Genomic DNA, 12,031 nt, shown 5'->3' with positions numbered 1-12,031 from the left:
TAAAGCATGTGAGTCGTATGGGCTTTGCCCTTCTTGTTGTAGGATATATTGTTTAGAGCTCTGCGCCTACTTAAAAAGTATATTGAAGGCACTATTCGTAATCCATGCGATGGGAAAATCAAATAATGAAAATAAAAATGTCCCACCCCCGAACGTGTGACCACTGTGGCACGTAGCAGATCTCGGTCATTGTGCCATAAGTGCAGGTGGCTGGTTAGACCTAAACAAGCACACACCTGGATACAATACAATACAATAACTTTATTAATCTCTAAAAGAGAAATTACATTGCTGAGCGTTTGTGTCCGTAATAATAACATACATAAAACATTCAAAATAAACATTTGTTCTTTGTCCTGAGAAAATATAGCACATTGGTTATCACATAAGAAAGTATATTAAAAATAAATTAACATGCATTCACCATCAACAATGCACAAAAGAAAGTCAGCACCTTGCCGGTTATCACATATTGTCTAAGATTAAGAGAGTAGAATGCAAAACAAAATCAACAATACTGAAACAATACAGAACACTGATAGCGCGACTCTGTTGCTACCAGCTTTCCACTGAGGGGAAACGACCCGAATTTCTCAGCGAATTTTCATCGGAATTTCTCTAAAAGAATGAAAAATAAAAATGGAACAATGGTCTCCTCTGTCACTCAACCACACGCCGCCCCCTTCTTTTCTCCCTCCATTCGCAATGACCGTGCTACGTTGATTTGTTTCATGCTCCCCTCAACTGTTTCTGCAGGCAATTTACCACTCGAGAAAACACTCATTTAGAACCAGCAGGTGCTATATGACATCTCGACATAATGCTTTCAACAGATCTAGGGTCAGATCAAACGTATTGGGGATAGGGGCCAGATACACCTGTGTTGATCTTGGGCCGCACCTGACAAGAAATCACTGTATTCCTCCGCAGTCTCGTTTAATTTACAGACCTACCTCCGTTTGCTATTAACTTTCTCTGATCATCTGTGGCAGTACAGGGGAATCCCCCATTTTGAGACCTCCACAAATCTGAGAAAATCAGGTCATCAATAGGAGGGAGTCTTAAAATGGGGGTGAGTTTACAGAAATTATGGACACAACATCGGAGAAAACGGGGTCATTAAAGGGAGGCAATCTTGAATTCGAGAGCCTTAAAAGGGGGTTCCAATGTACCTGACAAGGAACGATTGTACAACTCTGAGCGTCGTTTTATTTACAGACCCATAGCTCGGTGCGATATCAGTCTCTCTTACCTGCTGGGATCATAGCGCGCCTCGAGCTCATCGCGATATTTATTGAGCGCAATTTATCAGGCTGTTTTGCGGGTATCATTGAAGGCTGGAAAATCTGTTCATTTATCGAGGTCTTAGCGAGGATTTTGTTCTAAAGAGGCCTGGCCAATGATCCGAACGGTGGGGACGGTCGTTGAAAGCTCTACTGGCTGAAAACGGCGACAGTCGAACAGCCCCCCCCCCCTTTTTTTTAAGCCACCCCCCCCCCCCAATTTAAGACCCCCTGCTTTTTTAGATTTTATGTCCAAAACCTCGGTGAATTTACCTCCATTTATAAGACTCCCTACTTTTTAAGACCTGTGTTTCTGAGATTGTTTTAGGTCCTGAGAGAGGGTTCCTCTGTTAAAACGTGTGGCTTTCGGCTTCGAAAATGTTCGATTGAAAAGTGTGGCTGTTGAATGGACTATCTGTGCTGTGGAGTTGTGCGAAGTATCGGGTATCGGAGGCAGATGATTGATTTTTTGTTCAAACCCCAAATCACAAAAGGCCCTAATGGTCCAATCTTTGAATTTCGTTGAGGGGTTCATTTTTTAAGAGGAGCTTATTGAAAATGCACACTGTATGTTTGTACGGTCGCCCAACACACGAACGAGAATCGTTCACGTAAACAAAAAGCCATAGACAAACGAGATTCAGAGTTGGCTTTTTGTTTTCAGCCTGCGAAAAAAAGAACTTTGCTCTCTCGAAGTGCATCGACGTCGTTAATTGAATTACTCAAAGTCTCTTTACCTTGATATCCAGGCTTTACTCGCCTGTTTCTTCTACTTCTTCCTTCATGGGCTGAAACTCCCACGTTCACTCATGTTTTTGCACGAGTGGATTTTACGTTTATGACCGTTTTGCCCCACCATTCAGGCAGCATACGCCGAATTGGGGGGAAAATCGGCCGCTTGAAAGCAGAGCTAAGCAGGTGTTTTTATCTGAAATCGACAATTTACCACAACACACCACATCTCGTGTATTTAGGAGGGGGGAAGACTCACTGCATTCTTGCAATTAATTTATCCTTCAATGAAGTCACAGAGAGAAAAGCGGAGAAACTGTTTCAGATTTAACATAGTTTACCAGACAACCGCTAATTGCCGAACTTCAATCACATTGAATTACTCAATACTGATGAGGTGAGATGTAAGGTGACGAAAGAATTGATCGTAACAATTTCTGTTCAACAATGGTTTTGTTTCGTGTGTCCCTGACTTAAAAGAAACTAGAAAGCGATTGATAGCTCGGAGCTCTTTGATAGTTTGCAAACCAAGAGCTACCCCAGAGTGCCACGACAATAGGAGGGTTTAACTCGAGTAATGAACCACACACTTTCCTTAACTCGGGTATAATCAACCACAAACACACCCCTCGATGCTGGCCACAAACCTGATGTGTTTTTTTAGCCTCTTAGAAAACAACGGCGATTGTGTAGATACACAGCGAGTTGACTCATATTGTTATAGTCAGCTTTAACCAGACGCTGGGAATGCTTTGTGGAGACTTGGGCACTGTACCGTTTGAAGTGGAGTCCCTCTGGGGTGGTGAAAAATAGGAGGGCTTAACTCGTCTAATGAAGTGATGAGTTTTTCAATAGGATCTGAGAGGGTGACGCTTTTGTTCGGAATCTGCAGACGAAGCTTGGGATAACCCATGAAATATTGGCAGAAGCACGCATGAAATTATGGGCAGAAGTACGCATGGAATTATGGGCAGAAGTACGCATGAAATTATGGGCAGAAGTACGCATGAAATTATGGGCAGAAGTACGCATGAAATTATGGGCAGAAGTACGCATGAAATAAGGTATATGACCCGACTTTGGTTCTGAGGATATTAGTTTGCAACTTGTTATTTTGTTGCATGGCAATGGTGGAAGTGATCGGAACCTTCTTGGCGTCATCATTGATGCAATCGATGATCTTTTCGCAAATCCTCCATAGTTTGAAACTGAGGGGAACACATGTGTCAGAAAGTTGGACGAATTAGCCAACAGAAAGACTATCACATTGCCCAAGGCAATAGTGGGTGTTAATTACGCGGAGCCGGAGTCCTGGCACCAGAAACAATGACAAGCAGGTATGGGAAGGAACAAGGGACTTTGGTCTTCAAAGGGTTCAGGTCGATTTCATTAGCTAGCCGTTAATTGAGGAAGAAACTTTTCTCATGAGAATTCTGCTTTGCGTTTGTCACACCTGTACTTTCCCGTGTCGCTTTCCGTACTGTACTAGACATGAGGTTTTTACGTCAATTTACGATTTTCCATAGATTTTGAAGCCCCGGCTGAGAGGATTTTGTGTTTTTGTTAGTCAAAATCGGAGTAGCTATAACTATAAGTCAAAGCTTCGTTCATTATAAGTAAGTTAAAGTAGAAATGGAAAGTTCAGAATCCGTATTCGACGTAATAATTTGTCGTGTCCTATCGTCAGACATGTTTGATTTTATGAATTCAAAATTCATTGTCTTCTGTGTATTGTCAGATATTTTAATTTCTTTCAGATAAATTCGAGATATTGTTTTCAATCGAGAAAAGGCCACACAGCGTGCAATTTTTGAGGCTTTGGAATTTGTTAAATACGTAAGTTGAGTCGTCTTTTCATATCCCGTCGCTGCTGTTGTTGAACGGTTTGACGTAGCATGAACGTGTCAAAGGTCAAAGGCGAAATTGCGTTGGTGTTGACAGTTCTATTTGTAGGTATCTGATGAAGGGTTTGACGTAGCATGCAGCTGCCTTAGGTCAAGCGCTCCCCGTGACCAGAACCTGACCACAATAGGAGGGGTTAACTCGAATAATGAAGCGTGTAGCCTACTTTGTTTCATAATTTCAACGGTGCTGACAGTTTTAGTCCCCCCGCTGTTGATATTTTGGCAGCAGCTTTTCTCTTGTCCTCGGTGCCTGGGAGATATATGCCTTGTGGATTTAATTATATTCTCAGCATTGACCGACGAAGTGTGAGTCTTACAGGGCTCAAAAGAAGCCTTGTGTTTTTACGGGATAGGGTCAAAAGCTCGTGCGTGTTTTGAACGTTGTGAATGGAAACCAGATTTCGGGATTATGCAGTTTGTAGATCTTTGTAGCCTTGTGTAAAGCACTAACGTCAGACGGGTCCGATTGGTGTCCAACGATAGGGAATTGTAGGTAGTTGCTGTACGATGTTTGACCGTGGAACTGGAACCAGTACAGTAGTCTTGCTCAAACTCTGATCCACTGTGTTAAAACATGGATTATTTGTGATCGACACTGCGAGTACTACTTATAGTGTATATCTCTAGTTAAGGTGGAGATTAAGCCAATTAATACCTACGAAAGTCACATTTTTCAATTGCTTCGTGCGTCTTTGTTTCTTGACCAGTACTCTTGATTTTGGTACCGTTGTGTTCCTAAGACTCTGCACTTTCCTTTGACATAAGGCTCACTGTGTATAACTGGATCAAACACGTGATAACCGCTAATGAATAAAGTAATTAGTTTTTACCGATTGGGGTACATACAGCGACTAATTGGAACCTGGCAGTGAGGATAGTATCACCGCAACAGTTGGTCTTCATCCTTATGTACCCGTCTACGTATGTTCGGTTTTGATTATCTGCTAGAGGAAGTAGATATCGACAAAATATTAATTATGGCGGCCATTTGCATTTCATATGTTCCTAAATATGTGCATCCTCTTGCAAATAATTAAAACCAAACATACGTAGACGAGTACATAAGGATGAAGACTAACTGTTGCGGTGATACCATCCTCACTGCCAGGTTCCAATTAGTCGCTGTATGTACTGTACCTTAATCGGAAAAAAACTAATTACTTTATTCATTAGCGGTTATCACGTGTTTGACCCAGTTATACACAGTGAGCCTGATGTCAAAGGACAGTGCAGAGTCTTTGGAACACAACGGTACCAAAATCAAGAGTACTTGTCAAGAAACAAAGATGCACAAAGCAATTGAAAACTGTGACTTTCGTAGGTATTAATTGGCTTAATCTCCACCTTAAAGGACGAAAGATTAATTTGGAAAAGCTGTGCAAGAGTCGTAGTGCGGTTTGCCCTTCTGCTGCTGTGGGCGAGGAGATTGCCAAAATACCCCCCCCCCCCACCCACCCCCTCCTCTCCGGCTTTAGAATATGGTCCTTTCCTATCTCTCCCCTGTCTCATCTCATCTCGTATTACCATGTCTGTATTTTGTTCTGCTTTTTATATTTAGTCAAGTTTTGACTAAATATTTTAACATCGAGGGGGAATCGAAACGAGGGTCGTGGTGTATGTGCGTGTGTGTGTGTGTGTGTGTGTGTGTGTCTGTGTGTGTGTGTGTGTGTGTGTGTGTGTGTGTAGAGCGATTCAGACTAAACTACTGGACCGATCTTTATGAAATTTGACATGAGAGTTCCTGGGTATGAAATCCCCGAACGTTTTTTTCATTTTTTTGATAAATGTCTTTGATGACGTCATATCCGGCTTTTCGTGAAAGTTGAGGCGGCACTGTCAGGCCCTCATTTTTCAACCAAATTGGTTGAAATTTTGGTCAAGTAATCTTCGACGAAGCCCGGACTTCGGTATTGCATTTCAGCTTGGTGGCTTAAAAATCAATTAATGACTTTGGTCATTAAAAATCTGAAAATTGTAAAAAAAAATAAAAATGTATAAAACGATCCAAATTTACGTTTATCTTATTCTCCATCATTTGCTGATTCCAAAAACATATAAATATGTTATATTCGGATTAAAAACAAGCTCTGAAAATTAAATATATAAAAATTATTATCAAAATTAATTTTTTGAAATCAATTTAAAAACACTTTCATCTTATTCCTTGTCGGTTCCTGATTCCAAAAACATATAGTTATGATATGTTTGGATTAAAAACACGCTCAGAAAGTTAAAACAAAGAGAGGTACAGAAAAGCGTGCTATCCTTCTTAGCGCAACTACTACCCCGCTCTTCTTGTCAATTTCACTGCCTTTGCCATGAGCGGTGGACTGACGATGCTACGAGTATACGGTCTTGCTGAAAAATGGCATTGCGTTCAGTTTCATTCTGTGAGTTCCACAGCTACTTGACTAAATATTGTATTTTCGCCTTACGCGACTTGTTTTTGTTTTTGTTGTTGTTTGTTTGCTTGTTTGTTTGTCTCAGAAGGACGGTGTGGTGTTTCCCTTTTGTTTGTTGCGATTATAGTTCGCTCTTTTTTTCATTTTTACGATTTCATTCTTATTGGAGCAACTATGTGATACCTATTTATTCTACCAAGTCCTCGGCCAGCAAGTGTTAGTTGAACTATCTTGTCCCGTGCTCTTATCGTCGCTCTTATCCTTCTTCAACACCTTCTTCGTTCTTTGAAGTACCTGTGACAGAATCATGGCCCAATCTCCCCAATCCAAGACATGTCTTTACGAGCTGCTCTTCAGTGCAAGAGCTATAGACAACCTCACGGGAGCCGCCATCAAACAAAATATCCGCAACACTGTTGAGACAGAGAAATTGGAACGTCTGGGTCGCAGGAGCTTGTAGTTAATCTCACATATAATATATAATTATAGAAGGTATATGTATATAGTACGTCATACAATGCCCCCCCCCCCCCCCCCCGTATAAGAGCCCCCCCCCCCCCCCCCATGAGAGAAAAGCAGGTCTCAAAAGGGAGGGAGTCTTCAACTGGACGTACATTTACAGACGCTTTTGCCCATGTTAACGGTACATCTGAAATACCATGGTCTGAAATGGGGAGTGGTCTGGTAGGGGGTCTGAACTGCATGACGATTGAATGGTATGACTCCGGGCCTAGGAATAGACACTCTGCCACAAGCTCCTGTGGTCTCGGTCCGATATTTACCGAGGCATCACCCCATCTTGATATATGACCATTGTTTTGAGTGGCCCCGACTAACTTATGGCTCATCGTGTCAGCTTAAGGCCACTTTACACGGCCCGGCAAAAAGAGTGCGCAACTGTCAGCATTAGCAGGGGCTTACTGTGTTCAGTGTTGGGTGATGGCACTGACAAACTCAGGCATTACGTGCTGTCACTCACATGCTTGTCTCGGCTTTGGTTTGGAGAATGTATTGCAGGCATATAATTATGTCTTATCTCACTGTGCGGTCAGAAAAACTGGGGTGTTTTGTGTGTCTGTGCTGTCTGAATTTTTTATTTTTTTAGATTTTTTTTATTTTTAAGATTTTTTAAAAAGAAAGGTTAGAGATGAAGATTTGTTGGCAGCGGGTAAGGTGAAGTGGGTGCGATGGGGTTACAAGCAAGATGGAAAGATCTCATCTGTGCACGGTTGAAAGCCGGCAATAACAAGAGAGATTGTTGACTGAAATGACCATGATCACAAACATTAGCCTGCCAGGTAGGCCTACGTGTTTCATGTTTCACGTTTGCCCATCCACAGTCCGCCATTCCCCCAACGGCAACACCCCCCCCCCTTCTCCCAAGAGATATACATGATCATTACATGTTGAGAGACACTACATGTATTAGAAAACAAACGGGTCTGCATCCCAGATATTTGTGCCTGCATGACACGCCCAGAAAAAGTTTGCACAGGGAACAGATTCTTTTGCACCGAGGAAGTTGAAGACACTGACAGCACTTGCATCAAGTCTCCAAGGAATCAGGACAAGGCAACAAGTCACTGTTGCTCATGAATGCTACCACTTGCTGTTCCCGCTTAGCTTCACTCGTGTCACAGGGGGGGTTAAGAGAGGGGGGGGGGGGGGGGGCGAGTGGGTCAGCTGAACTGCAGGAAGGTTCACAGATCAGATAAGTGATTAGGGCTGACATTTAAATGCATTTTGCACTCACTACACCTCAGGATGACATTGCCACACAAAGGATGGACACACGCACGCACGTGCACACACACACACTCACACACACACACTCACACACACATACACACACACACACACACACACACACACACACACACACACACACACACACACATTACAGGTGGCACCATGCAGAAAAGATTGTTAATTGTCTTAGCACTCACTCTATTACCACACTTGACGGGGCCACACACAGGCTCCAGCCACAAGTTGAATAGGTTTACAATTGACACTAAACGATTTTCACACTCACTATAGTATATTAGTCCCTTGGCATGGCCAAAGTTTATACAGTGGAACCCCTTTTCAGACTCCCCCCCTGCTCCTCCTCCTCCTCCAATTTAAGACTCCCTGTTTACTCAGATTTTTCTGTTCATTCCATAACCTCTGTAAATTTCCCCCCATTTTAAGACTGCCTCCTTTTTAAGACCTGACTTTCTCAGATTGTTCAAGGTCTTACAAGGGGGGTCCCACTGTACAGCACCTTGCCTATCTCGTGCTGTTGTTCCCTTTGAAGGGATGGTTAATACAAGGGGGGTACCACTTTACAGCACCTTGCCTATCTCGTGCTGTTGTTCCCTGTGAAGGGATGGTTAATACAAGGGGGGTCCCACTGTACAGCACCTTGCCTATCTCGTGCTGTTGTTCCCTGTGAAGGGATGGTTAATACAAGGGGGGTCCTACTGTACAGCACCTTGCCTATCTCGTGCTGTTGTTCCCTGTGAAGGGATGGTTAATACAAGGGCGGTCCTACTGTACAGCACCTTGCCTATCTCGTGCTGTTGTTCCCTGTGAAGGGATGGCTAATACAAGGGTGGTCCCACTGTACAGCACCATGCCTATCTCGTGCTGTTGTTCCCTTTGAAGGGATGGTTAATACAAGGGTGGTTCCACTGTACAGCACCTTGCCTATCTCGTGCTGTTGTTCCCTTTGAAGGGATGCTTAATACAAGGGGGGTCCCACTGTACAGCACCTTGCCTATCTCGTGCTGTTGTTCCCTGTGAAGGGATGGTTAATACAAGGGGGGTCCCACTGTACAGCACCTTGCCTATCTCGTGCTGTTGTTCCCTGTGAAGGGATGGTTAATACAAGGGGGGTCCCACTGTACAGCACCTTGCCTATCTCGTGCTGTTGTTCCCTGTGAAGGGATGGTTAATACAAGGGGGGTCCCACTGTACAGCACCTTGCCTATCTTGTGCTGTTGTTCCCTGTGAAGGGATGGTTAATACAAGGGGGGTCCCACTGTACAGCACCTTGCCTATCTCGTGCTGTTGTTCCCTGTGAAGGGATGGTTAATACAAGGGGGGTACCACTGTACAGCACCTTGCCTATCTCGTGCTGTTGTTCCCTGTGATGGGATGGTTAATACAAGGGGGGTCCCACTGTACAGCACGTCCTTGCCTATCTCGTGCTGTTGTTCCCTGTGAAGGGATGGTTAATACAAGGGGGGTACCACTGTACAGCACCTTGCCTATCTCGTGCTGTTGTTCCCTTTGAAGGGATGGTTAATACAAGGGCGGTCCCACTGTACAGCACCTTGCCTATCTCGTGCTGTTGTTCCCTGTGAAGGGATGGTTAATACAAGGGGGGTACCACTGTACAGCACCTTGCCTATCTCGTGCTGTTGTTCCCTGTGATGGGATGGTTAATACAAGGGGGGTCCCACTGTACAGCACGTCCTTGCCTATCTCGTGCTGTTGTTCCCTGTGAAGGGATGGTTAATACAAGGGGGGTACCACTGTACAGCACCATTGCCTATCTCGTGCTGTTGTTCCCTGTGAAGGGATGGTTAATACAAGGGCGGTCCCACTGTACAGCACCTTGCCTATCTCGTGCTGTTGTTCCCTGTGAAGGGATGGTTAATACAAGGGGGGTCCCACTGTACAGCACCTTGCCTATCTCGTGCTGTTGTTCCCTGTGAAGGGATGGTTAATACAAGGGTGGTCCCACTGTACAGCACCTTGCCTATCTCATGCTGTTGTTCCCTGTGAAGGGATGGTTAATACAAGGGGGGTACCACTGTACAGCACCTTGCCTATCTCGTGCTGTTGTTCCCTGTGAAGGGATGGTTAATACAAGGGGGGTACCACTGTACAGCACCTTGCCTATCTCGTGCTGTTGTTCCCTGTGAAGGGATGGTTAATACAAGGGGGCGCGGTCCCACCGTACAGCACCTTGCCTATCTCGTGCTGTTGTTCCCTGTGAAGGGATGGTTAATACAAGGGGGGTACCACTGTACAGCACCTTGCCTATCTCGTGCTGTTGTTCCCTGTGAAGGGATGGTTAATACAAGGGGGGTCCCACTGTACAGCACCTTGCCTATCTCGTGCTGTTGTTCCCTGTGAAGGGATGGTTAATACAAGGGGGGTCCCACTGTACAGCACCATGCCTATCTCGTGCTGTTGTTCCCTGTGAAGGGATGGTTAATACAAGGGGGGTCCCACTGTACATCACCTTGCCTATCTCGTGCTGTTGTTCCCTGTGAAGGGATGGTTAATACAAGGGGGGTCCCACTGTACAGCACCTTGCCTATCTCGTGCTGTTGTTCCCTTTGAAGGGATGCTTAATACAAGGGGGGTCCCACTGTACAGCACCTTGCCTATCTCGTGCTGTTGTTCCCTGTGAAGGGATGGTTAATACAAGGGGGGTCCCACTGTACAGCACCTTGCCTATCTCGTGCTGTTGTTCCCTGTGAAGGGATAGTTAATACAAGGGGGGTCCCACTGTACAGCACCTTGCCTATCTCGTGCTGTTGTTCCCTGTGAAGGGATGTTTAATACAAGGGGGGTCCCACTGTACAGCACCTTGCCTATCTCGTGCTGTTGTTCCCTGTGAAGGGATGGTTAATGAGGGAATCGTGTTTAGAGAAAAGCTTTATATTTCTAGATCAGGATTATTTGTGAGTGTTAAAACCATTTAAATTTGAGTTTTATTATTCATTATTGCCTCTGTGTGTGTGTGTGTGTGTGTCTGTCTGTCTGTCTGTCTGTCTGTCTGTCTGTCTGTCTGTCTGTCTGTCTGTCTGTCTGTCTGCTTGCATGTCTTTCTGTCATCAGTCATTAACACGTACATGTACTATCATTTCAAGTTTTTGGTCATTCTGGTTGTTTATAGGTTACAGTTACTGGTTGAAATTTGTATATGGTAGACTCAGAGGTAATGCTTTGAGTCCACAACCGGCACTACTTCAAAACGTAGTTCAAACTGCAGGAAACTTTGCCGTCATTTTGGCAGAATCACTGAACTATTTCAGTTTAGGAGAAAAGATGATGCCATAAGGACTTTGAACATTACTGAAACTTTTCAAAAGAATATAAACCTCATGGAACATCCTCGAAACCGAAACATTTGAAGATATATCAGTCAAATTACCTATTTTGTGAAATTAAAGTGTGCATGCCTATGTGTAAAGTGTGTGTGTGTGTGTGTGTGTGTGTGTGTGTGTGTGTGTGTGTGTGTGTGTGTGTGTGTGTGTGTGTGTGTGTGTGCAAATGACCTATCTTGTTTCTGATTCTGGTCTAGTTTCTTGACTGCCATTTTCTTACAGCTGGACTACTGGACTGTATATATATAAACTGCCGTTTTGTTACAACCGGACTGTACTTTAACTACATTTGTGACATGTTGTGTTTGCAGGAAGAACCGCAACATGCACGCCCAACTGATGCTGCACATGTTGAAGAGAGGCAGCATACAGCCGCCATTCGACAGCAAGCCAGGCGATGGACCTCTGACACCTTTGCCCTCCTACATGGTCGGTGGTCATAAACAGTGTTGTTTTGATGAATGTTGTTTGGCGTACATTGTTATCTGAATGTAATTTCTCATTTTGAGATGATGAAGAATTATATTGCATTGTATTGTTGCATGGTGCATTAGGGACTCCAAAATGACTGTATTTTGAGTGCTCGATTAAAAGAAAGATTT

At 44.1% G+C, this 12,031-nt stretch overlaps 1 protein-coding gene across 3 annotated transcripts in view; it reads left to right on the top strand.

Moving 5' to 3' along the window:
• Positions 1-12,031, top strand: part of LOC138957999 (trichohyalin-like) — a 116,123-nt gene that overhangs the window by 20,438 nt on the left and 83,654 nt on the right. For all 3 annotated transcript variants that reach the window (XM_070329023.1, XM_070329024.1, XM_070329021.1), the window contains exon 3: positions 11,741-11,858. In XM_070329023.1, the coding sequence (XP_070185124.1) occupies positions 11,741-11,858 (118 nt within the window). The remainder of the gene's footprint in view (positions 1-11,740; positions 11,859-12,031) is intronic.

Source organism: Littorina saxatilis, linkage group LG2 (assembly GCF_037325665.1).
Source record: "Littorina saxatilis isolate snail1 linkage group LG2, US_GU_Lsax_2.0, whole genome shotgun sequence".
Classification (NCBI taxonomy): Eukaryota; Metazoa; Mollusca; class Gastropoda; order Littorinimorpha; family Littorinidae; genus Littorina; species Littorina saxatilis.
This window is presented reverse-complemented; position numbering and strand designations above follow the sequence as displayed.